Below are 22,432 nucleotides of genomic sequence, written 5' to 3' on the forward strand. Positions count from 1 at the left end.
AACAACGATGTAGTGCAATCGTAACACGAGTGGACGGTTCGGAATTAATGCTGGTCTACCTATTCCACGTGCCAATACGCACGATCAATGTCGAAAAGAAAGTAAAGATTAAGGTAAGGGAGAGAAAATCCTCAACCAGGGGGAAATTTGAGAAGGGAGGGAAAAAAGCAACTCCGTCGACAGACTAGGAGTAAAAAAAAGAACGTATGTTAGTTGTGGCTAGTAACGTCTCAGATCCTCAGCTGGGGGGATGGGATGATCGTTCCAAGGAGGATTGTCTATGTACGTAGTACAACAGATACAACACAAAAAGAATGTGTGAGTATTTCTGTATGTACAGTAATACGCGGAGGTTTCGTGGAGATAGGCGGGAGGTGGGAGATTGAAATTCGTGGGAGAAAGTATTGTATCGAGCATCAAAAAAAAGATGGTGGAAGCATGAATGAAACCTCAAAAGCGGTTGAAGTAAGACGAGGGAGGGACTTGGTACAGGGGTGACAGGGGGTATGATGGGGATTCTGACCAATTGGGAAAGGGGGCGGAGACCATTTAGAACGTTTGACAGGGGTATTCGTACCTGACTTGGAATGGCGAATGGGTGACTGGATCAATTACTTGTGAATCTAATGCTATATACTACATTTAAGTATTCCCTTACCCTTATCTCCTTAACCTTGAATTAATAGTCTAATGTATCTGCTCAAGTATTCATATACATATGTATATTATGTACATGTATATAATATGCACATTTGAAGCATTAAATATTCAGAACATTCACAAAAGTTACAGAAGTATTTGTCAATTATATCTGGAAATGAAATGCGAGACGAAATAAGTATAGTCGTAATCTTCGTTGCCTTATTAAACTAAGCTTTTTTTCCTTGATCCATTCTCATCAATGGGCGTAGTGATGTTACATAGTACATTTAAATGTGTACAAGTACCAATGAAAGTATTCCCACATGCATCTGCAGGGATCGTATACTTCCTTCAAGACGCAAAGGTACATGGATCACAACCGAATATAGGGATGTGGGTTTTAAGATTAAAATATGCTGCGCCATCCACTTTGACCTTTCCCTCATACAATTTCACACAATTCACACTTTTTTTTCACCAGCCTCTTGACCCTCTTCATCTTTTATGACTGGTTCGGAATCATCCGTAAATACCTAGTAACTATGTAACGATTATTATTTGCATTCTAGAAGTCCGGTCCCCCGTTCTTCTCGGTCCCAGACTTCTTTTTTTTTTTCTTGTCGAAAAAAAAAGGGAGATCGTCAAAGGCGGCCTCATAGAGTCTCGACCGCTGACGGCAGCATAGGAAAGATCGAGATTAGGAGGATCGACAATCCAAATTCCTATCTTGTTTAACCCCGATTCATGATGATGCGGCTTCGCGGGGTCTTTTTAGACATGTCAGATTTCCCCATCCAAAAGAGAAGGAGAGGAATAATTGATGGGAATTTGGGATTTCCTTCTGTCAGCACTGTCCACTCTAATGAACTGACCGATTGATTGTATACGCGGACACATAAATACGTAAAGTTGGTTAGGTTAGATGCAAGTCAGCCCAGGATATCCAATTTTTATTATTCATTGGCTTTTATGGTAACTATTCAGCTATTCCAGTGGTTCTAACTATTTCCCGTCGCGCGCGCTTCGGTGCCCGGGTGCTAACCGCCTCCGAATTATAGCGTCGGATAGGGCTAGAGTTACCCCTATTTACATTAATCAAAATATTTAACCAATTCAAGTTATCAAACCCAACCAGCACAGTGCAATAACATAACACAAGGATAAGTTTAGAACCAACGGTCTAGATTCACGATCATAAGCTTTGGCCATCTATATAAAGCTTTATATTATAACACTTAATAGCTTTATCTGTAACCTCCTTTATGAATTATAACTCGTAACCTAACACAACATTAGTATATCACAACACCATACATCTGTCACTCGCCTCGTCGTTCACCAACCAATCAATACCTATTATCAACTTTGCCATGACGATAAGTTTAGGCAGAAGAACGATAGAAAACCTAAAGATATACAGAAACTGGCTCTCATGCAGGACTACTTAGCTCATCAAGTATCAGCTTCGAACTAAAACCATGGGAAGGGCGGTGTTGATAGCATAGCTCTATTATACAACGAGAATTTGAGGATATACACCCTGTGATTGGTAGAATTGTTGCACCTAGATCTTCAGATATGATACAACAAGGTATAAGAGTAAATGTTTCCCGGTGACTACCTCGATATACATCCTCTAGGCAGCAGGCCTCTCCAGCCTCGCCGCTGCCTGAACCTCAGTATAAAAAACATCTTCAATAGAAGATGCTCCCTAGGTATTCTTCTTCCTTCATCAGCTATCCCCTCGAAATCGAACCCATGTCGTCATTCGTCGATGCCATAATGTCATTCCTCTCTATTACAGCATTATTCTTCGATATATTAAGTTCACTCATGGATATGATAACGTGGTTGTTGGACATCATGTTGTTCTCTGATAAACTTCCACGACTATGTACAGTCTTTCAACAGACGGCTAGAGGATTACGACCTCGAAATTAGAGAAAATAACTGGGAACGACGACGTCAACGGTACCGACCGCAGCAGCAACAACAACAGCAACAAGAAGACTAGAAAATTATTGAAAAGTTAAATGTACGTGCAGATTTCTCTATATTAGCTCGTAGTCAGCCAAACGAGAGAAATACTAAGCCTGAGTGGGATGTAGTTACTTGAAGTCAACGCTCTCAACGAACCATCGTATCGTTTGTGCGTCGCCGAGGGCGAAAGACTCGCTTTCCGCATCCGAAGTAATTCACCTTTACCCACTACTCGATCAGATGTAATTAAAAAACATACTATTGAAGAAAATATGGTTATGGCTTACGGTGAAGGTTGCGTGTATGTCGAAGATAAAAATGGTGACGATTGCTTCTGTTTGTAGGTTGTTATGGACAGTAAAAGAGGAAAAAGTTAGCGGCTTATGGGAGGAAGGGACTTTGAATATTTGAATGGTTTCTAGGTTTGTTACCATGTCTGTTCAATCATTTTGTCTCCTACATTCTACCTCAGTAGCCAGACTCGGATCTAGTTGGGCGCGACAGTCATTGCCATAAACTTGAAGCCCGAGGCTAGATAGATTCATCCAGCATATTTTGCTGGCCGTTCAAATCATGCTATATTATTTTATTTGTGTCCAGTTAACCACGAAGAGACGTGTTTGGTTATAATCAACCAGCGGAGTGTAAAGGAGAAAAAAGCGAAGGGATTTCGTTTCATGTCTTGTTTTAGCCTCCCTCTCGTTCGAGTAGGATGCTTCTGCATCTGAGCTGAATCCTTCAATATTCAGGACCTGGCTGGAATCGACTTGGATCCTTTGGCGTTCCCTTATTTTGTGAGCCTGAGCCTCAATTGAAGAGCGCTGGGCATTACCTGATGGTTGTTTTTATGTTTCTCGACCCCCGAGTCGGAATTATCCATGACTACCACACCCGGGTATTGAACCTTGCATGGATGAAGCCTTGCAAACTTGGCATAACTGACCAGCAATAACCAGAGCCGCATTCTAAATAGTTGCTTGGCGTTTAAACGTTAGCCATGGAATAAAACATCACGAGACTGGTGAAAGCATCTTCTGTTTATATAGGCAACGTCGTATTTCATTTGTGTCAAGATCAAGCCATATCTACTGCTTGAACCCGTACGCACATGCTAGAAACATGGCCAAATCCTCATTGCCATCAAATCGCCAGTGACGAAAAAAAGAAAACGTTTATCCCGGGGTATCATCAACAAGGAAAATCCATAACCATAACCTTAAAACCAAGCCAGTGTCCATGTTGCCGGTAAATTCGGCCATCTCTCCTGCCACTCTCCAATGATCTCCGGTACACGTTCATCAAATGAGGCTCTGCTAGCAGCACTTGCCATATCGAACGCGACAGGTCCAACGCTCTCTCGTTCCTCCTTAGCGGCGGCGTTTAAAGAGTCTGCAAGATCGAGGATGCCACGTCCTCCAATAGAAGCCTCTTCGTGATTATCCTTAATGTCAACGTTGATGACGTGGACTGGCCGATTCAGAGGAGATCCTCGGTTAAGGAGGTCATCTATTACCGCGTCCCAGCATCTCTCTTCGCAAGTGATGACTACATCTACTACACCACCTTCTGTTCCTTCACTTCCCCGGTCGGAAGCATGTTCAGTTCTAGGAATACCAACCTGCCAATCCTGCCACCGTTCGGGACCCCATTTTACTTGTCGATTTCTTCCCAACATGTTAAGCAGACCGTTGGCGGTATATAATCGGGGATCCTTCTCGTTCAATTCCTTATACATCGCATCGTAAGATACCTTGTTGAATTGGTAGACATTAGGTTGTGTGATTGAGGGACCAGGTAATCGAACGAGAGATCCTGTGCCGAAAGAAATAACAGGATAATGTGCCTGTGACAAACGGAGATGCGCTTCCATAGATCTTTATAATTGTTTGTTAGCCTTCTCGACGTAGATGGCTGCAATGGGAAAAATCTCGTACCTATTTTGGTTGCTCGCACAAACCGTACAGAACTTAAGCTTGAAACCACCTGGATCTTCCCGTTCTCCGTTGGTTGCCGGGGCGGCGGTCGCAGAAGTACCATTTGCGGCCTCCATTTTGGTTCGTTGGATATCGCCTTCACCGTGATTCCATGGGCTATATGAATGATGGAAAGGTTCTTCGCATGCTCGTCGAAATCGCAAATTAAATCAACGAACTGGTAAATGAGGTGTTAGTCGCGTGAAGCGCTGGGTGGTTAGGTGACCAGAGGAATAGTTTGAAATATTTGAAACATTCAGAAAAGTTGCGTAAGGTAATAAAAGAGTGTCAACATAAAAGTTCAGACAGCTCCAATATTGATTTTCATCATTAGATGTAGCGAGGAAGGAATACAATGGCTTTATTTTATTTACGCACCTTTAGATAGGAATAAATTACTGTAGGGTTTTATGATTTGCAATAGTTGAATGGAAGGAAGTCGATTCAGATTCAAGGAAATTGATGATGGAAGTGAAGAACAAGGATTTGCTTTGCTATCACCGTGCTTTGCCATACGCGATTTACCGGTATATAATTATTCCGGGATGATATTATATAATCAAATGTTATTGGATCTGGCGGATCTTGATAGGATCTACATATGTAATTACATAAACAATACATGGATACATATGTCGTAAAAGAATGCAACCTTCAAATGTTTCTTCGCTCTACCTGATACAACCGAATGAAAATCATCATTTTTCCAACAAAATGCGTTTGCATGTCAATGTGAGATAGCCTGAATTCATCTTGCTGTTTGAAATTTGCCAAATGATATATAACCATTATAATTGGCTTTCCTAAGGTTTCACAACATGTGCAGGAAATGTGAAACAAACGAGAGAATGACTCCAACAATTGCGGTGGAAGAGACTTTTTAACCAATAGGATGATTCCATCATATGCGGTCACACTTCCACTACCGTAGCTCGGCGCCCGACATACGTAGTAACAGCAAAGTTCAAGGCAATAGGAGAGAGTTTAAAAAAATGGTGGGATCCAGAAATAGAAGCACGATCTGCACATCTAAAGTATACGTACATACCTAGGTACTTAATGTACTGTACTCGCTCCGAGTCCTTAATTTTCCCACCTACTCCAACTCTCCCTCCCGTTTCAATGCAACATCCGATCCAACCAAGACAAAGTCCGGTCCGGAATACACGTACCAAGGCTCCATAACGGGAAGAAGTTTTAGCCATCATTTGTTTGTTTGCCTCATTATGGTGAACTCTTGATTCCGTCCGACATACCTACATATGTATCCTCCTTATTTGTTGGGATATGTATGTAGGTATTCGTAGCCTCGTTGACGAGTCTATACTTGTAGTAAATAACTCGAATGTCGGTCTGACTGCATACATAACTTATATGTATTAATCTTTCCTTGCTTCAATGTTAGGTACGTACTGAAATATATACTGAAGCTGTCTTACATTACATTAGGTTGTGTCTCTTCACGAAACAAGAATTCACCATCTAGCCTCATTATTCAAACACCGAATTCCTACTATATCAGACCGCTCTTTTGTGTGCAAGTCTGCGTCTGCGTCTACGTTGCTTTAGGGCGATGACGGATTGAAGCATCGGTTAAGAGTCACGTGTGCGGCGCGAATCAAAGAATGCCGACTTGTTTCACCATTTAACTAGATGCATGGTCCGCAGGAATGGATTGCGATGGGTTACTGCATGGCGTGAGCGCTAGAGAAGCATGACGAAGCAATTTTCTCCTCTGTAAGTACCTTCTATAATTTTGATTCTGTTTCCATATAATTCTGCAAGTAATTCTATATCTCGGGGTGTATCTGGGCATGTCACTTTATACATCAATAGAATTCCAGAAACTATCAGGTATATAACTCTAGGTAACGCATAGCTCGGGACCATAGAATGGTACCTACAGTAGCGAAGTAATAGGGTCAGGTAGATATCCGGTTTATTGGGCTGCAAGGGATTTCCAAAATGTAACCAAATTGCAGTTACTCACTTAGGTATGTAAACGGAGCCGATGTTACGCCCTCATGCGGAATACTTACAACTAGCATAAATACGGGATGTTGTTAATCATATTTGTTTCGTTATTATAATGAAAACAAAACAGTAGAAACAGTTTATACTCCGAGTAAGAGTCTTGTCTTTCGTATCCGGGTTTTCCATATAATATACCTAGGTAAGTTCATCTTAAATTGAGGTGTCAATGTTCCATAGAGAATTAGGTGCTTTTTTTTCTCTTGGTATACTAAGTACAGTACTGTGTAAAACTTCGTCTATCTATTAATAGAAACATCCAAGCACTAACAACAACCGTCACTTACATTTGTAGTCAATTGTGACACTCTAAAATGTTATACAAAGCGACATAGAGTTTATTGATTCATAAAATGTTTCTTATTTCCTATCTCTTTATTCTAAACGAAGAGAATGGAATAGCTTTGATACTCGTCTTTAACCTATAAATAATTCTATTTCTAAAAGGAAATTTGGTATCTTCAAATTTAGATTCGCCTTACCTCGGCCTGGATTTTGTTTCAACCACTCAGGTAATTGATAGTGACTTTTATGATTTTCAAGGTTGGTGCTTGTTCACTAAGAAACCACTTACAATCACCGGCGCCATCCTAAGCGTTCACCATTTAGGTACCATCTACGAGCATTCATTCGCTAAAACCCCACCTGAGAGTTACCAAGGGCAAGGAGCCGCTAATTAAGGGATCCAGCCAGTAGGGTTGTTGTTCCGCGCGCTTAAAATCAGAACCTACCAATTCTACTCCTCTTTGGAACCAGTTGAATGGATATGTAGGAGCCGCTCCTCTTAAGAAGCACAAGAGAGAAAAAAAACTACGAGGGGGGTTATGACTTGTTGTCGGGTCCGTATTTCTTTACTATTGTATTTCTATGTGCCTACATTTTGATTCACTTTATTGTATTTCATATTGATATATCATTTCTTTTGTTCTAGCCAAAAATATTGATTGAGATTGAAACCCCTTTTAATGTGTACAAATACGTACCTAAATAAAGTGCAGCACCTACCGATTTTACGTCCGTTAGTCCTGAAATCATTGCAGGTACATGGCCCTAGCGGCTTAGCCTAGAGCAAAAAATCATAGTCACTGCTAAAAGTTCCTGTTAGTTCATTCAATTGCCCAGTTAAACCTTCCCAATCATCACAGTGGAGGTACACTCACTGCAGTCACTGCATCTCCACTCGAACTTTCTCACCCACAGATCTCCACAATCGAGTCCCTAGTCCCTTGTTCCTTTCGACTACTACCTGATACTTTCAGGGCTACCTGGGCTACACTTACCTGAACCTTACCCTACCTGTCTACCTAACCTAACTTTACCACCATTTTATGTACGGCGGATGGTTTTTTATTTTATTTTTTTCGTACTTTGCGAATTACGAATGCCTTTTCTTCCCCCTACCCTACCTTTTTGTTAAACACCCTAGTCATATTTTACAGGGTTGCTAGGGCTTCTACCTGACCTCTCTTTTACCTAGACTCGGATTCGAGACCTCGAGTCTATTCTCACTAAACCCTCTACACATACATCGCTTGCGCCAGCGCCCGCGATTTCGTTCGCGACATTCTTTTCTTCGCTAATACTTCATTCATTTGCTGCGGACGTCCATTTTTCGAAGACGGTTACCTCAATTCCACGACGGCGAGATATAATACGATACTAAGTCGGCGGCCAATTCCAATACCCTCCACTTTGGTAGTATTACGATTCCCCATTGAACGTTACCAAGTTTAGTCAACCTCCCTGAAGAGGAAGGCAAATATTTATTACGTCTTTGTCGTCGTCGCAACCTCGCTGAGGGCGCGTTGAACTTCCGTTCGGAATATCGTATACGATTCAGGCAATCTTGCCATTCTCCCCGACTCGTCGACCGTATTCGATCAAATATCGTGCAGGATCGCGGCATAACTTGCGGGTCGAGTTTATTAACGGCAATCGCATTGTGTGCGTGCGTCCGTATTTGTGGAGGAGTGTGGTCTTTCGCCGTTGCGCAGTTCCACCGTGGATACGAAGAACATCGCGAATGTAGCAAATATACGCATTGCGTATAATTCCACCAACATTTTCTTTTTTGGGTACGCATACGAAGATTGCTCCGGTCTCCCTCCCTAAGTGACCGCCATCATGTCCTCATCGTACTCATCCCCAGCCGTTTCGCCTCCAGTAGTTCCACCACAACAGACGTCCTCAAATCCGAACCACCCCGCCTTAGCACCTCTAATAACGTCACCGCCCTCTTCACGTCGATCCGCTATACCACGACCGATGTCCCACGCTTCTAGAAATCGATTGTCGCAATATTCGACGGGCTCAGTCCCGTCGCGCTCGCGACCTGCTTCCTTTCTTTACCCCGGTTTTCACTCTAGCTTACCGTATACCACCGTCCGAGATTTCGCTTATCCACCTACGCATCCCTTACACTATGGCCCTCCACCGGAGCCTTCGAGACCGCCTTCCGGTATGACCACACCTGCCAGCGAGACAAGACGACTTTCGGACCCACCCGCCTCGTGGGAAACTAAGATTGGTTGGGATTGGACTTCGGACGGTGGTCTAGGTAAGGGTGGTGAATTAGCTCCTATTCACTTTGGTGATGGTCCTCCGTGGAGTGAGGACGAAGATTTACAGAGCCCTGTCGTTAGTTCCAGACATCGAAAACACAAATCGACTTCGGCAGTCACGGGACACCATAAAACGAGAGGTGGTGCATCTTCAATTATAAGCACGAGTAACCTGGATGTCGAAAGAGGGTATTATGCAGGTACCGCCGGCGACGGCAGTGAAAGATATTACGTGAGCCAAGGTGGAGAGGCCAATGGCCCAGGAGGAGAATATGTCACCTATCCTCCCGAACAAGCTAGGCATTCTATAAGCGCATACCACTCTGCGTCTGACCAAAGGCCTCGTAAATATCCAGAGAACGATACCGGATACCGATCCGAATCGGACGCTTCAAGCACCACGTCATCCCCAGGATACCACCCATACGATGAATCGAGGTATTCAAGAGATTACCAATTCACGATCACCTCACCCGATGAAGAAATGCATGGCAAAGCAGTTGCTTTGTTCGATTTCGAAAGAGAAAACGAGAACGAGTTACCCCTAGTCGAAGGTCAGATCATTTGGGTATCATATAGACACGGTCAAGGTTGGCTCGTCGCAGAAGATCCCAAAACCCAAGAAAGCGGCTTGGTTCCGGAAGAATACGTTCGTCTACTTCGTGATATTGAGGGTGGTATGACAAGCTTGACTGGTCAACTTGATAATGGTGGGCCAGCAACTCCTAACGATGTAGGCACTCCGACACAAGCTGAACATAGCGGACAGCCGTTACTCCCCCAGACCACACATAATCCTCAACCCTCGCATAGCTCAACGGGAAGTAACCCTACGAATGGTTACCATCAACCTGTTGTTTCGACCTTTTCGACCTCCAGCAAGGATCTGGATCCGTACCCACCACATTTACTTGGTCAGCATGGCCAACCACCTCCCCAAGTCGTGCACTATCATGGCCAACGTGGAGGAAGCCAAGCCAACACACCTACAGTCCAGAATTCCTTCGGCGATACTCCAATAGGTCGCAGTAGCCAAGATGGCAAACGTAGCAGTTCAACGTCTAGGAAATCCCAGCCGCTTGATGTTCTTCCTCATTCAAAGATGAAGTCACCCGTTCACGAATCGGACTCTGAAGAGGAAATTCAACAAGACCTACCAAAGCAATGATACGATTGCTTATAACTGTATTGAGCACCTAGATGTGCAACATCGAGACGTCGCGTGACGTTCGATCCGAAGTCGATTTGCCTAGGAGAGCGCCCATTTCTCCATATAATTCCAGCAGTATTCGAATTCGCTTTGAAATATGCTGCCAAGAGTCACCTTAGGATAAAGGTGATTTTGAGTGATAATAGATCACGTATAAGTTCATCATCACTATCATATGATGACTACGGCCGCTGTCGACGAACATCTCCAGGCCATACGAACTCTACGAGAGGAGATTATAAACGCGATACAAGTTCAGTCGGGCTTGTTTGTATTAGACACGAGAGTCTACATACATTGCGAGGATAGGAAGGGGAACGTGTATAGGGAAGGCACGTGATCACATGATAGGATCAATGAAGATAGGATGAATGAGAAGAGAATCAATATGACCAAATATAGGTCTTTGGGTCTTTGAAATGTGATTATTGATAGTAGTGTTTGAATATTATGTTAGGAGACTTAAGTTAATGTGATTGGAATAAGAATACTGTTGTGCTGTGATTTATAAGGAGTTATGCTGGTTCTTGCACCCGTGATATTTTAACCGATGGATATGTTGATTCTTCATAATATGATTATAAGCCTCGTAACCAAAAATTCAGGGACGGTCTGGCTGTTTGTATTCGACGCAATTTCTTCCTAATGCCTTGCGCAAGGATTTGTAATAAAACCCGCCTCGTAGGAACAAAGTGTTCTTGGATTACAGGAAAATTAGGCAGGGGAGAATGAAGTAGAAACTCATCTGGTGCCCTTAGACACCACTATCCAACAAAAATTATTTCATAAATAATTTCTGCACATTTCCCCATCCTCAACTTTCCTCCTCGACAACCTAACCTCACTCCAACCCAACAACATAATAATTATAATTACAAAACCCATCCGTCGGCGCATCCGAAACATCCACTTTTCCGTTCGCGGCCGCAACTACATTTCCATCCGCATCCACTAATTCAATCTTCTGCGCCCCAGTCACCATACTCGCGACCAAGTTATAATTTAACCCCGGCCCCACGCTTTGCGTAGCAACCTCCTTCCCTCCACTAGTAACCCTGATACTCAATCCCGTACTCCCCTCAGGTAAGACAACAGCGTAGTTTAAAGCATCAACAGCGGCTCCGGAGCCGCGGGGGACATCCGTAGAGCAGGATTTTAAGACGGCGCGGTACCAGAGGGCTCCTGCGAAGGAGGTGCCTGACGGGGGTGTTAGGGTGGTGGAGTTGGATTTGAAGGCGGTGATGAAGGAGGAGATTAGGGGCTGCCAGCCGGTGTGTGGGTTGCTGTCGGAGTTCCCGTATTGCAGGATTTCGGGGGTTAGGCCTTCGGCCCAGCATGGGCCTATGTAGTGGCTCTCGCCTGCGTCGTTCTGTAATTAGGGGGTTAGTTAGGGGACAGGTGGGATGAATTAGGGGGGGTCCGGGGTGGTTGGTGGCGTTTTATAGTGGAAAGGGGGACTTACCCAGGTGATTACTTCAGTGAATTCCGGGGAGAGGGAGAGGATTTGCTCCATCCGTTCCGGGAGGTTGGTTTCGCCTGCGCGGTACCAGGAGTCCCCGCAGCAGTGCTTGTATTGGAGTGATGATAGGCCTAGAATTTGGTCAGTGTCGCTGTTTTTAGGTGCCTCTGATATTTCTTACCCATCATGTAAGCCTTTCCAGCAGCATCAGCAGCCGATTTAACTGCTTCATCTTTCGTAGAGGAAACATTTACTGGTGTGTCCGAAGTATCAGGCCAAGCCGTCTCCCAACTAAACACACCATCAACAGCATCGCTCCAGCTCTCGAAGAAAGCAGACGGGTTGCTGTAATAATTTCCGTCGGCTTCTGGGTTGGGGATGAGGTACACGTTATTAGCGGTCTTGAAGTTCTTCCAGGTATCAGGACCAGCGCCACCCCCGCTATACGAAGACACTACGGGTAAATCATCAGGCCCGTACTTTAGGTGTGCGGGGTGGTCCTTAAACTGGGCGAATAGCGCTTGGTGCTGGCTTATATCACTGTTGCCGTAGAAATCGAAACTGAAGAATAGTTTAAACGACTTGTCGCTCGCGTAGTCGAAGAGTTGTTGCGCTGTGCTTTTGGCCCAATCTGCACCAGGGTTTCCTACGTTTAGGGCGAAGGCATCGAAGCCGACTTTGATTGCTCCGTCAATATCTTGTTTGGCGTGGTCGGTGTTGGCATCTACGGTGCCGACCTATGTTGTGTCAGTCGAAAGTTGTTCGTGAGAAGTATGTGAGTGGTTAGGGATCTCACCATGTAGTGGGCAAAAACGAGCTTGCTTTCGACAACTGAAGGCAGTATGAATGTCGAGCTGGCAAGCAGTAATGCCAACCTCAAATTGATTTTCCTAAACATGTTGACGGATATGGAAGATGTGTATTGGGAGAGAGGTCTTGTCCGTTTCCTGATGTCAGAATTCGAGTAGGCGCACGACCTTTAGGGCTTCTGACGACGTTATATAGATATCAATATTTTTGATCCTGTGATATTTCCCCGGTCCACTCTGCTAGAATCGAAAAGGAACGAAACATCATAATCCATCTTGTGATACCGAGTTCGATATATATCATTTCCTATATGTGATGGATGATGATGATGGATGTAGTAGGCGGCTCAGCCCCTGTAATGTTTCCCGGTCACTATTGTTCTCGCATGGTCAATTGCTGTTCGGGCCTTTCCAGCCCACCAGGTTACTGGTAAGTTACATTGCGTGAAGCATCTAAGATCTCAATGGTTCATGACATCGTGACTCTTGCTCGTATTGGATTAGCTTTTACCTCGGCACTCTTCACTAGAACAATAAACCACCATGAACTATGTAGTTAGTCTGTAATGACAAGACTCGTTCCTATTTTGGTTCCTTGAAATATCTATCTTGAAACTGGCTTTGGGCGTCGCGGGGTTTGTAGCATTAGTCGGGTCGAATCCCACGAAGTCACCTAATTAGACCAAGGATTCTTGGCAGTCCTTACTTCGTAGAATGATTATGATACAGAAGCTATGATAGCTAGTGTATGTCCAAGAAGATAATACGATGTCGTACTATACTCTTCTAATGATAGAAAAAGGAAGTTAGAATATTGTGGTCGTAGGGTTTAATTGTTGATTGGAAAATGAGTTGATGAAGTTGGGAGTCTTGCCCGTCCCCGCTCTAAATAGTCGATCTTCAGGGGTTTCATTCGGCACTAACGTATTATTAGCAGCACAATAGGTCCTTACATTAGCGGGTTGTGGGGGAATACCAGCTTACAATAACGGTAAGGCTTAGGCGCAACATCATGTTAATTAAGTGTCTTGGTCAAAGTAACGTGTCATTGAATTCGATTGCCGATGTTATATATTATCCTAAATAACCCAACTGTCTGATATTCGGTTATTATAATCAATAGCTTTAAATTGAGATATAAGTGTTATATTATCTTAGATAGTTTTAAAATTATCGTGTTATTATAAGAGGCGTTAGTATCTTGTATTTTGAGAAACAAGCCAGTATAAAACAGTATCTCCTTGGGCTAAAAAGCGCTAAATAAATCGAAATAGTCGCTATTTTCAGGTTACTTCCACTATCAGATGCAGCGTTGAAATGCCCGTATAATTCCCTCGGGCACTTACCTACAGTATGTGCATTGGTGGGGTGATTGCTTGGGGCGCTCCGAATAGCCCCTCTTCCAGAGCAGCGCCCTGAAGCATAGGTGGCCATTGTCTTCTATAAGCCCTATTATACAGCAGTTGTAGCGAAAGCATCAACGTCTGGTATTCTAACAAAATAAGTACCTAGGTAAATGTACCTAGGGAATTTTAGGGGGTAGCAAGTCGCTTAGTGGTATCAAATGGAATGAAAATACCACTTCAACAATAACAAACAGAGGTTATAATTGCATATTCTTTTGATATGTATATCGACCTTTTTCTTCACTGGATGACTTGATATTCATAGGTTTATTTGAAGGTGGTTGCTGGTTTCTATTAGTAGATGTAGAAAAAGGGGGGAGCGTTGAAGGTACGTACCATATTATGGGAACCGGCGCACGGGCCACACTCTAAATCTCGATACCTCTAGCGATAAGACGATAACGCGGATAAGAAAAAAAAAAGTTGATCGCCGGGATTTCTTAACGCTTTCCTCTTAATACATCGCGTGCTTCACGGCATGAAATAATCCTTTTGACCGGCGACACTGAATAAAAGCCGCGACAATGGATATACACCGATGCCGCTTCGTTCCTTACCCTCCCTCTGCCATCAATGCGGTCGCTTTTTCCTACTCGACAGTAACGAAATCCCAAAGAGGAGCTCCCGTTCGATTAGCGATTGGTCGTGCGAATGGAGACATTGAGATTTGGAACCCTTTGAATGGGTTATGGCACCAAGAAACAACTCTACACGGAGGAAAAGATAGGAGTATCGACGGTCTTGTCTGGGTTAACGAACCTGATCAAATTTTACAAGATGGCACCAAACTTATCGGAAAGTCGCGATTATTCAGTATTGGCTACACGAGCACCGTTACTGAATGGGACCTCGAGAAACGACGACCGAAGAAACAAGCAAGTGGTATGCATGGTGATATATGGTGTCTTGCCGCCCAACCGTTAGTCACGCCACAGAAGCAAGGTGACAAGTCTACCAATGGTGTCGTTCAAAGTGGGAAAAAATTGGTCGCAGGAACTATGGATGGCAGCCTCGTTCTTTACTCAATTGACGACGATGACCTACGATTCGACCGAATTTTAGTGCGCTCTTCCTCAAAGAAAACCAAGATGGTTAGCATCGCTTTCCAGAACCGAAATATTGTTGTCGTTGGATGTTCCGATAGTGCGATCCGAGTCTATGATATGCGAAATGGAAATGTCTTGCGAAAGATGACACTTGGTTCGGATCTCTCTGGTGGAGCTAAAGAGATTATTGTTTGGTCGGTCAAATGCCTCAATGGGCGCGATATCGTCTCTGGTGATTCAACTGGTCAAATTTGCATATGGGACGGAAAGACGTACACACAAGCGCAAAGACTACAAACTCACAACCAAGATGTTCTTTCTCTTGCAACTAGTGCCGATGGTTCGACAATTGTTAGTGGTGGTATGGATCGAAGAACCGTTCTATACAGAAAGATGTCGGGCGCGACAGCAAGATGGAGTAAAGTTTGGCATAGGAGATATCATAGCCACGATGTCAAGACTATGGCATCATTTGAAGGGAATGGGATTAGTGTGGTTATTTCTGGAGGTCCGTATATCCTTTTGACCTTTATATATGCGATCGCTAACCGTTCTTTTAGGACCGGATGCTAGTCCGATGGTTTTGCCGTTACAAAAAGCTGGAATGGAAAATCACCGATCTCTATCACATCTACCTCAGAACCCACCATTGCAAAGCGCACCAAAGAGTAGACTAATTGTCAGTTGGTGGGAAAGGGAGGTTCATATCTGGCGATTAAGAAAACCGCTACGAGATTTAGTAGACATATCAGACGAAGAATCTGCTATTAACAAGAACCGAAAACTAGTGGCACGAATCTTGATCAAAGGCGAAGCTAATATCACGTCAGCAACAATTAGTCAAGACGGTTCACTGCTAGTAGTATCAACAACGTCTGATATCAAGGCTTTCCATTTAAAACCCCGGAGCGAATCCAAGAAAGACGAACTCAAGGTCTCCAAAGTCGAATTGCAAGAGGAATTTTCGAATAAAGGTGCAACGGATGTCCAAATTTCACCAGATGGACAATGGTTATGTGCTATTCAAGGTGGTAGTAAGGTTTTCGTTCTGCCTGTACTGCAAGACTCTACGTCGAACAACAAACCAACAATTCATCCCAAAGCAATTCGATTACAACGTATTGAAAGGAAGATACAGAAGCATGTGACTTTGGGAGGTTTAGGTCAATACGACAGATCAATTACTCACATCACATTCTCTCCAGACAGCAAAATGTTAGCAGTGGCAGATCTTGCTGGTTATATCGACACATGGGTTTTGGGCACAGCACAATCGAAGCTCCAGAATGGTCTTAACGGAACTCATCATGACGATTCTTCCGACAGTGAAGGCGAGGAACAAACTGAAAACATCGAAGGAGGTCTACGTTGGACTCGCAACCCTAAAGGCTCTCTTATTCCTAAGCTGCAAGCTGCTCCTACTGTTTTATCCTTTTCCCCTCACGTACCAACATCAAATTCCTCTACAACCGACGACGACGAATCCACAGACGATTATACCCTTCTTACTGTCACTGCTAGACCACAAATTCTCCTTATTAACCCTACCCTTGGCTCTCTAACCGCTTGGTCTAGACGAAATCCTATCAACCGATTTCCTGTCGAGTTTCGAGATATTCGAGACCTTGTCAAAGGAGCCATTTGGTCAGGCGAGAGAGTCTGGCTCTATGGAAATACTTTCCTCTTCATGCTGGACTTATCTCAAGATTTGGCAGAGTCGACCCCATCCTACGATTCTACTAATGGAGAACTTGTGAAGCATGGAACAAAGCGAAAGAGAGGTCCTGACAGTGGCGCTGGTAGTAAAATGGAAATAGGAGTGGCAGGTCCTACGAGGATTAATTATTTGGTTGGGGATGGAATGTATGAGGAGTTTCCTCTCGATGAGCCCGTTTCCGACCCTATGGATGAAGATGAGGTTAGCCAGCCAGCGTACGAGAGCGAAAGTGAAGACTCAGATGAGGATAATCAAGGTGATCTAGCACTTCTTCGGGGTGCTCAGGGGAAGTCGGCACCAGAATCGCAATCAGGAGAAAACTTGGCGTTCTGGCATACATACAAATACCGACCAATTCTAGGCATTGTGCCACTCGATGATGGGGAAGGAGTATTGGCAAATGGATCGAAGGATATGGTAAGGAAAGGTAAATCCGAAGCACTTGAGGTAGCTCTAGTTGAGAGGCCGTTATGGGATGTTGATATGCCAGATCGATACTTTGGAGATGGGGAGTGGGAGAAATAGAAATGAAAGGTGACGTACATACCTTCATCATTATTGTAATGATAACCCTTGCTTTCCCAGCACAAATAAATCGAAGTATCGAACGCGTATTCACGCGTTTGTTGACTTGTTCACTACCTCGGTACATATACCTTGTCCTGATATCGCTTATCGGGCACCTCTTATCGGTGTTCTACAATTATTCGACCTATCTAAGTGACAGCAACTACCTCGACTTCTCCTAAAGGCGGTATCTACCTTGAATTGTTCCAAACGCGCGTGCACTCGCCTTACAAGCGCCTGGAAATAACAACAGAAAGACGCGTAGCACCTTGGGTTTTTACTGCCCGGAAACCGGTGAGACAAGTACCCAGCTAAGTATGATTCTCTAATGCGCTCGCCCCAAGAACCCATTGTTAACCCGCGGTACCTACCTTCTAGTTGGCCACCTGTTCTCCCAAGTAGGAACATTTCGATCCTTCAATTTTTTAATCCCCTACACATTCAACTTTCCATCATTTCAATCCTCTGATTCAATCGTTTTCATTGGAAAATTTTAATCATGACGAAGGGCAAGAATACCTTTAACCGTGACCGTGGCCGCGGCCGCCGTCTGCCGCCAGGAGCCGTCCCAGGAAGACTAATCAGCCTTCGTCCTCCTCCCGGTCGAGCACCACCCGCCAGCAGGACCGATGACAGTCTTAATCCGATGCTTGCAATCGCGTTCCCCCATGCCGGGGGTTCCGACAACGTCGGGCTTCGTATCGACCCTCCGGGACAGAAGAGATCCCGTGAGACCGCTGATGTAGGCGGTCGTGATCGCCAGCAGAGACGACGAATGGGACCGTCTCAAGCTATGTGCGGCAATTGCGAGCGTCTTGGTCATAAAGCTCGTGATTGTATCCGAGTAGGACTGACGGGCTGCATGGATGGTGCTTGGTATGTTTTTTTCGAATTTATCTATCTCGTTTGTATTATTGGATTATTAACAATGTATTTTTATCTGCAGCCCCAAGTGTAACTATCGAGGTCACCGCTACCAAGATTGCCGCTTCCGCCGCAAGGAAGAGGACATTGATTATTTATTCTGGTACCGCCAGAATAAGGGACCCGTTCTTGGCATGATGAATGTCGGTCGACTGGTCAGCACGGCTATCGCGACTGGCGATCCTCGATTCGCCGAGGACAAGCAATTGGCCCGTCCGTACACTCCCGAGTTTGCGCTTGAGCGCGAGCAGAATGAGGATTGGCGAACTTATCGCTACCAATTCCCGGGATCACCGGACAAGGAGGCATCGGAACGAGTTTTCGAGCCCCAGTTTGTCGGTATGACTCCTGCTCAGTTAGCTCTCTCTTTAGGCCACGTCGAGCAGCACGATGGCGGTAATGTAGCACCTCAAGGCCTTTTTGCTCCTTTGGCGGAGCCTCTCCCTTATGGTGAAGCCTCAGTCAAGAACGAAATCCCATCCGATGGTCCTTCGGAACCCATCAAGCCCCCCGTTAGTGGTGGTACGGATTCCGACAAAGGCAAGGATGTCGCAGGCCCTTCAACTGAGGCAGAGGGCACCAAGATAAGCACTTCCCCTGTGGATGAGCCTGCATTCTCCCCAGCCTCGACGGCCAATTCTCAGCTGCCTAACTTCAAAGTCAGCGAGCGCGCTCCTAACCTCGAACGTCTGATGACCGAAGCGCCGGACCCGGAGCTAGAGGCGAAGCCCTCGACTTGCTGGAACTGTGGCCGATGGGGCCACCAGACCAACAAGTGTGTCGAACCTTGCGGTGCTTGCAACTCCAAGGATCATGTCTGGTCCCCCGCTTGTCCCGAGAAGGACAACGCTTGCGTATGTGATCCCTACCCACGCCACGTACGCTCAGAATGCCCTGAGCTCTGCCAATATTGTCTCTACATAGGCAACACGGAGAAGATCCACCGCTGTCTCGATTGCAAGGTAATCTGCCACTTCTGCCTCGAAACCAACCACACCACACGCAAATGCGCGCGCTTCCTCGGCACCCCCGAAGAACGCGAAGTCCGCAAGCGCTGCGGAGCCTGTCCCGGTCGTAAATACCATCTCTCCACCTTCTGCCCGAACAAAGTATGTCCAATCTTCGGCTGCGACAAGCCCTTCGACTGCAAGAAGCATTGCAAAGGCTGCGGAATGGACGTGGTGAACGACTGGCAGCTCAGAGTAGCCGGACTGCCACCGCACCACTGCCAGTGGAAGAAGGAGTGGGACTTTACTTGTGCGAACCCCTCAGGTCGACGTGTGTATCTCTACTGCGAGAACGATGCTAAGCATACCCCGCGACGAGCGGAGGAGTTGCAGCAGTTGCGTAAGGATGCCGTTGAGGAGGCGATTAATACCTCGGGACATGAGGTGGAGAGTTGGACGGAGTGCTCGCAATGCAAGGAGTAATCCGTCACTACCTAGAAGCTAACCAGGTGCTTACAGAACGCTCATGACCAACTGGAGGATCGTGAAGGCGTCAAATTGCAGTAACAGAGAATGAAGCTACGAGGAAGGGGTGTCTACAGGGTCTCGTGTGGGATATGGAAATCCTCTCTTCTGTACTTAGGTTAGATAGCAATAGGCTCGGGCTTTTCACCTGCGTTATAATTCATTTTCGTAAATTCTCAAGCATCTCCGTGAAGTGACAAATTGGTCTACACCTTTAAGCTAATTCTGCTTCCAATATAAATTTTCCTGGTAATTAAAGATTTCGGATTAGCCTTCACTTCCATAATATTTTCACGGGATGACTTGCGGTTGAATTACGGGTTACTTTCGCCTGCCACTTTTCCACTTGCCTGCTCTTTTCTTGAACAAATCACGGGTCTAAGCGAATAATAACAATTGCACAGGGCAACGGGTGAAGCTGCTTGTAATAAATAGCAGGTTCCTTCCTATATATATAATTGCCTATTTGCCAGGTGCACCTAGGCAACGCGTCGTCTTCATAACCCAGACACGTCCCACCCCTCACTTCTTTTTCCTTTCTCCTCTCTCATCTACAACCATCTTCAGGTAGGGGGAAAGAAGGGACTTGTATTTTCATCGGATGAACATACCAAATTTTATATATCAAAATTGACCGATGTTACGTGATGAATTGTTCTTGTTAAAGAAGTATGGTGACCAATGGGAGCATTAATAGTCTCGTCCTTACATAGTCGGGGGAATGTAGCCAATTTCCTCACGTACAATCCAATTATACCAGGTAGAAACAACAAGGTACCTTAGACATAAAGTATTTATGAGTACCTATCTAGGTAGGTATCTAGTCTCTTGCTACTGATAAAGACTATATACTATGAGCTCTTCTACCCCCCCTGGAGGGGCTTCACAGTGCGAGTAATGTAGTTCCTCCACAGTTACGCCAAATCTATTGGCCAAGCTGCTACCCACATTCCTTAAGAGGCTATGCTAACTAAATACTTAACTTATTATTGGCTACTTGTAGCTCTAGACCGTGTTCGTTTACTGTATTTTTGCGCCTACTTTGAACTACGAATTACGCCTCTACAACTCTATTTCTTCCCTGCTTCCTATAACTATTCGATATCAAGTACTTCAATCTTCTAGGAAATCCCCGATGCGATCTATTAATCCTGAAATTACGACAGAACCCAGTAGAGGGTGCATCCTATGGGTTCAACCCAACTACAATGTTGCCAGACGACACGTAGAATTCCTGCGACAGCCGTCTGGTGAGCATGCCTTGGTCGGCTTTTACGACGATTTGGAAGATCCAAGCAAAAGATCTACGGACGAAAGATTTACAACGACGATATCACATACATGCCATACACATGGCCATACCAGTTCGTCTTATTCCGCAGATGCAAGGATGCCGCACCGGCGCCTGGTCAATCTATGAAGCCCTTGGTAGCTACTATTCTAGACGAAATTCATACAGGAACCCTTATCCAGGAGTCGGGCTATAGTGCGTTGCAGAGTACCATGCTTAAATCAATTCGTAGGATCATCAGATTTGATTTTGATCGTACCAAGATAGTTCTAACCACAACATTCCCCGAATGCAAACGGTTTCTTCACCACTTTAAACTATCCGAAGAAGAAATAGAGCAGCGAACCATTCGCATGAACCCCAGCAAAGATACCGCACTCTACCGGGAAGTAATCATGTCTTTTCTTGAAGATGAAGATGACGACTAGATATCCCCTCCTTCCTACCACCATAGCATTGTTCGTCGTGTACATTCGATCTCAGAGAGGAATAGTAAAGCCAGTATCCTGACCAGACATCGCACCTAGCATAACATTGCGAGCGAGATGAAGCTATACAACTTATCTAAGCATTACCTCCACTATCATCTAGGGCCGGCTTAAGGGTTGCTCTGCGGTCGGGGCTACTAGGTTAGGTGACAAAATGTTGAACGACCTTTACAAATGTGAAGCTGTACTAGATGGAGTGTAAAAGACCCTTTTTTGGTAGTGCCATTACAAAGCATCCCCCAAACCTGCTGGCCACTTCCTCTATTACATATGTGGCCTAACAATCATCACCGAAGTACTTAACTCAATCTAAGGTGAAGCCATCCACAGACTTTCATCATGTATTATGTTTTCAGGTTACCACATTGCCATAACCTATGTATTATAGGATAAATATGTTATCAGTGACCCCCTTAAAGGTAAAAAGGAGAAGAAAAAAAGAATACGAAAATAAACAAAAGGAAGAATAGGAATATGAAGGAAAGGAAACCGAATAAGAATAAGAGCAAGGATAAGAGCAGGAAGAAGAGGGAAAGAAAATAAAGAAAGAAAAAAAGCCCTCACTATTAGTTTCATAAGTAATAACTGTACGTATTTGGGTGGCGATTAAAGGACAAGTTACTATATAAAATAAATACCTACGTTTTTTGCTTTTCATACAGGACAAAAGACTATAACCGCTCTATAAATAAACCATTTCCACGGTCTGTATTTAGCTCGGCTCTTAAGATGATCTAAATTGCCCCCTTACGTCCTTAGGCACAATAAACGCAACGTGTTGGTTTAGTGAGAAGGAGATATGTTTGTCCTCAGGTGTCCCCTTGGAGTAATTCCGAGGCTTCGTAAGACCGGCTCT

At 44.7% G+C, this 22,432-nt stretch overlaps 8 protein-coding genes across 8 annotated transcripts; 4 read left to right on the plus strand and 4 right to left on the minus strand.

Annotated features, from left to right (window-relative positions):
* Positions 1–3,642: 3,642 nt before the first annotated feature.
* F4822DRAFT_419234 (RNA polymerase II subunit A C-terminal domain phosphatase SSU72) lies at positions 3,643–5,116 on the minus strand. The gene is made up of 3 exons (XM_051459593.1): positions 4,974–5,116; positions 4,557–4,773; positions 3,643–4,496 (listed from the first exon to the last, which is right to left on the minus strand). Exons 2-3 carry the CDS (start codon positions 4,670–4,672, stop codon positions 3,839–3,841), a joined length of 774 nt encoding a protein of 257 aa, XP_051310059.1. The 5' UTR covers positions 4,673–4,773; positions 4,974–5,116; the 3' UTR covers positions 3,643–3,838.
* Positions 5,117–6,063, minus strand: F4822DRAFT_419236 (uncharacterized protein). The gene is made up of 2 exons (XM_051459594.1): positions 6,045–6,063; positions 5,117–6,000 (listed from the first exon to the last, which is right to left on the minus strand). Exon 2 carries the CDS (start codon positions 5,801–5,803, stop codon positions 5,507–5,509), a length of 297 nt encoding a protein of 98 aa, XP_051310060.1. The 5' UTR covers positions 5,804–6,000; positions 6,045–6,063; the 3' UTR covers positions 5,117–5,506.
* Positions 6,064–8,891: 2,828 nt separating this feature from the next.
* F4822DRAFT_438834 (uncharacterized protein) lies at positions 8,892–10,355 on the plus strand (the record flags this gene model as incomplete). Its single annotated transcript, XM_051462567.1, has 1 exon — positions 8,892–10,355. The coding sequence occupies one exon, from the start codon at positions 8,892–8,894 to the stop codon at positions 10,353–10,355; it is 1,464 nt and encodes a 487-aa protein (XP_051310061.1).
* A 596-nt stretch (positions 10,356–10,951) lies between these two features.
* On the minus strand, positions 10,952–13,102 carry F4822DRAFT_65375 (glycoside hydrolase family 71 protein). The gene is made up of 4 exons (XM_051463817.1): positions 12,653–13,102; positions 12,038–12,593; positions 11,860–11,987; positions 10,952–11,766 (listed from the first exon to the last, which is right to left on the minus strand). Exons 1-4 carry the CDS (start codon positions 12,752–12,754, stop codon positions 11,239–11,241), a joined length of 1,314 nt encoding a protein of 437 aa, XP_051310062.1. The 5' UTR covers positions 12,755–13,102; the 3' UTR covers positions 10,952–11,238.
* A 1,425-nt stretch (positions 13,103–14,527) lies between these two features.
* Positions 14,528–17,630, plus strand: F4822DRAFT_65428 (WD40 repeat-like protein). The gene is made up of 2 exons (XM_051463819.1): positions 14,528–15,625; positions 15,678–17,630. Exons 1-2 carry the CDS (start codon positions 14,596–14,598, stop codon positions 17,357–17,359), a joined length of 2,712 nt encoding a protein of 903 aa, XP_051310063.1. The 5' UTR covers positions 14,528–14,595; the 3' UTR covers positions 17,360–17,630.
* On the plus strand, positions 17,599–19,977 carry F4822DRAFT_65432 (uncharacterized protein). The gene is made up of 3 exons (XM_051463820.1): positions 17,599–17,716; positions 17,780–18,277; positions 18,348–19,977. Exons 2-3 carry the CDS (start codon positions 17,901–17,903, stop codon positions 19,753–19,755), a joined length of 1,785 nt encoding a protein of 594 aa, XP_051310064.1. The 5' UTR covers positions 17,599–17,716; positions 17,780–17,900; the 3' UTR covers positions 19,756–19,977.
* Positions 19,978–21,138: 1,161 nt separating this feature from the next.
* On the plus strand, positions 21,139–21,737 carry F4822DRAFT_440397 (uncharacterized protein; the record flags this gene model as incomplete). Its single annotated transcript, XM_051462750.1, has 1 exon — positions 21,139–21,737. The coding sequence occupies one exon, from the start codon at positions 21,139–21,141 to the stop codon at positions 21,514–21,516; it is 378 nt and encodes a 125-aa protein (XP_051310065.1). The 3' UTR covers positions 21,517–21,737.
* Positions 21,344–22,432, minus strand: F4822DRAFT_419250 (uncharacterized protein). Its single transcript, XM_051459595.1, has one exon. It carries the CDS (start codon positions 22,232–22,234, stop codon positions 21,959–21,961), a length of 276 nt encoding a protein of 91 aa, XP_051310066.1. The 5' UTR covers positions 22,235–22,432; the 3' UTR covers positions 21,344–21,958.

This window comes from Hypoxylon trugodes (assembly GCF_022578975.1).
Source record: "Hypoxylon trugodes strain CBS 135444 unplaced genomic scaffold F4822scaffold_10, whole genome shotgun sequence".
NCBI classification, from domain to species: domain Eukaryota; kingdom Fungi; phylum Ascomycota; class Sordariomycetes; order Xylariales; family Hypoxylaceae; genus Hypoxylon; species Hypoxylon trugodes.

Bases quoted from the DNA above. Each gene is read 5' to 3' on its own strand.
- F4822DRAFT_419234 (XM_051459593.1), bottom strand. From the start codon at position 4,672: ATGGAGGCCGCAAATGGTACTTCTGCGACCGCCGCCCCGGCAACCAAC. The intron at 4,497-4,556 runs GTACGAGATTTT...ACAATTATAAAG, and splicing joins TGTGCGAGCAACCAAAATAG to ATCTATGGAAGCGCATCTCC.
- F4822DRAFT_419236 (XM_051459594.1), bottom strand. From the start codon at position 5,803: ATGATGGCTAAAACTTCTTCCCGTTATGGAGCCTTGGTACGTGTATTC.
- F4822DRAFT_65375 (XM_051463817.1), bottom strand. From the start codon at position 12,754: ATGTTTAGGAAAATCAATTTGAGGTTGGCATTACTGCTTGCCAGCTCG. The intron at 11,988-12,037 runs GTAAGAAATATC...ACCAAATTCTAG, and splicing joins TGGAAAGGCTTACATGATGG to GCCTATCATCACTCCAATAC. The intron at 11,767-11,859 runs GTAAGTCCCCCT...CCCTAATTACAG, and splicing joins TCACTGAAGTAATCACCTGG to AACGACGCAGGCGAGAGCCA.
- F4822DRAFT_65428 (XM_051463819.1), top strand. From the start codon at position 14,596: ATGGATATACACCGATGCCGCTTCGTTCCTTACCCTCCCTCTGCCATC. The intron at 15,626-15,677 runs GTCCGTATATCC...CCGTTCTTTTAG, and splicing joins TAGTGTGGTTATTTCTGGAG to GACCGGATGCTAGTCCGATG.
- F4822DRAFT_65432 (XM_051463820.1), top strand. From the start codon at position 17,901: ATGACGAAGGGCAAGAATACCTTTAACCGTGACCGTGGCCGCGGCCGC. The intron at 18,278-18,347 runs GTATGTTTTTTT...TTTTATCTGCAG, and splicing joins GGCTGCATGGATGGTGCTTG to CCCCAAGTGTAACTATCGAG.
- F4822DRAFT_419250 (XM_051459595.1), bottom strand. From the start codon at position 22,234: ATGAAAAGCAAAAAACGTAGGTATTTATTTTATATAGTAACTTGTCCT.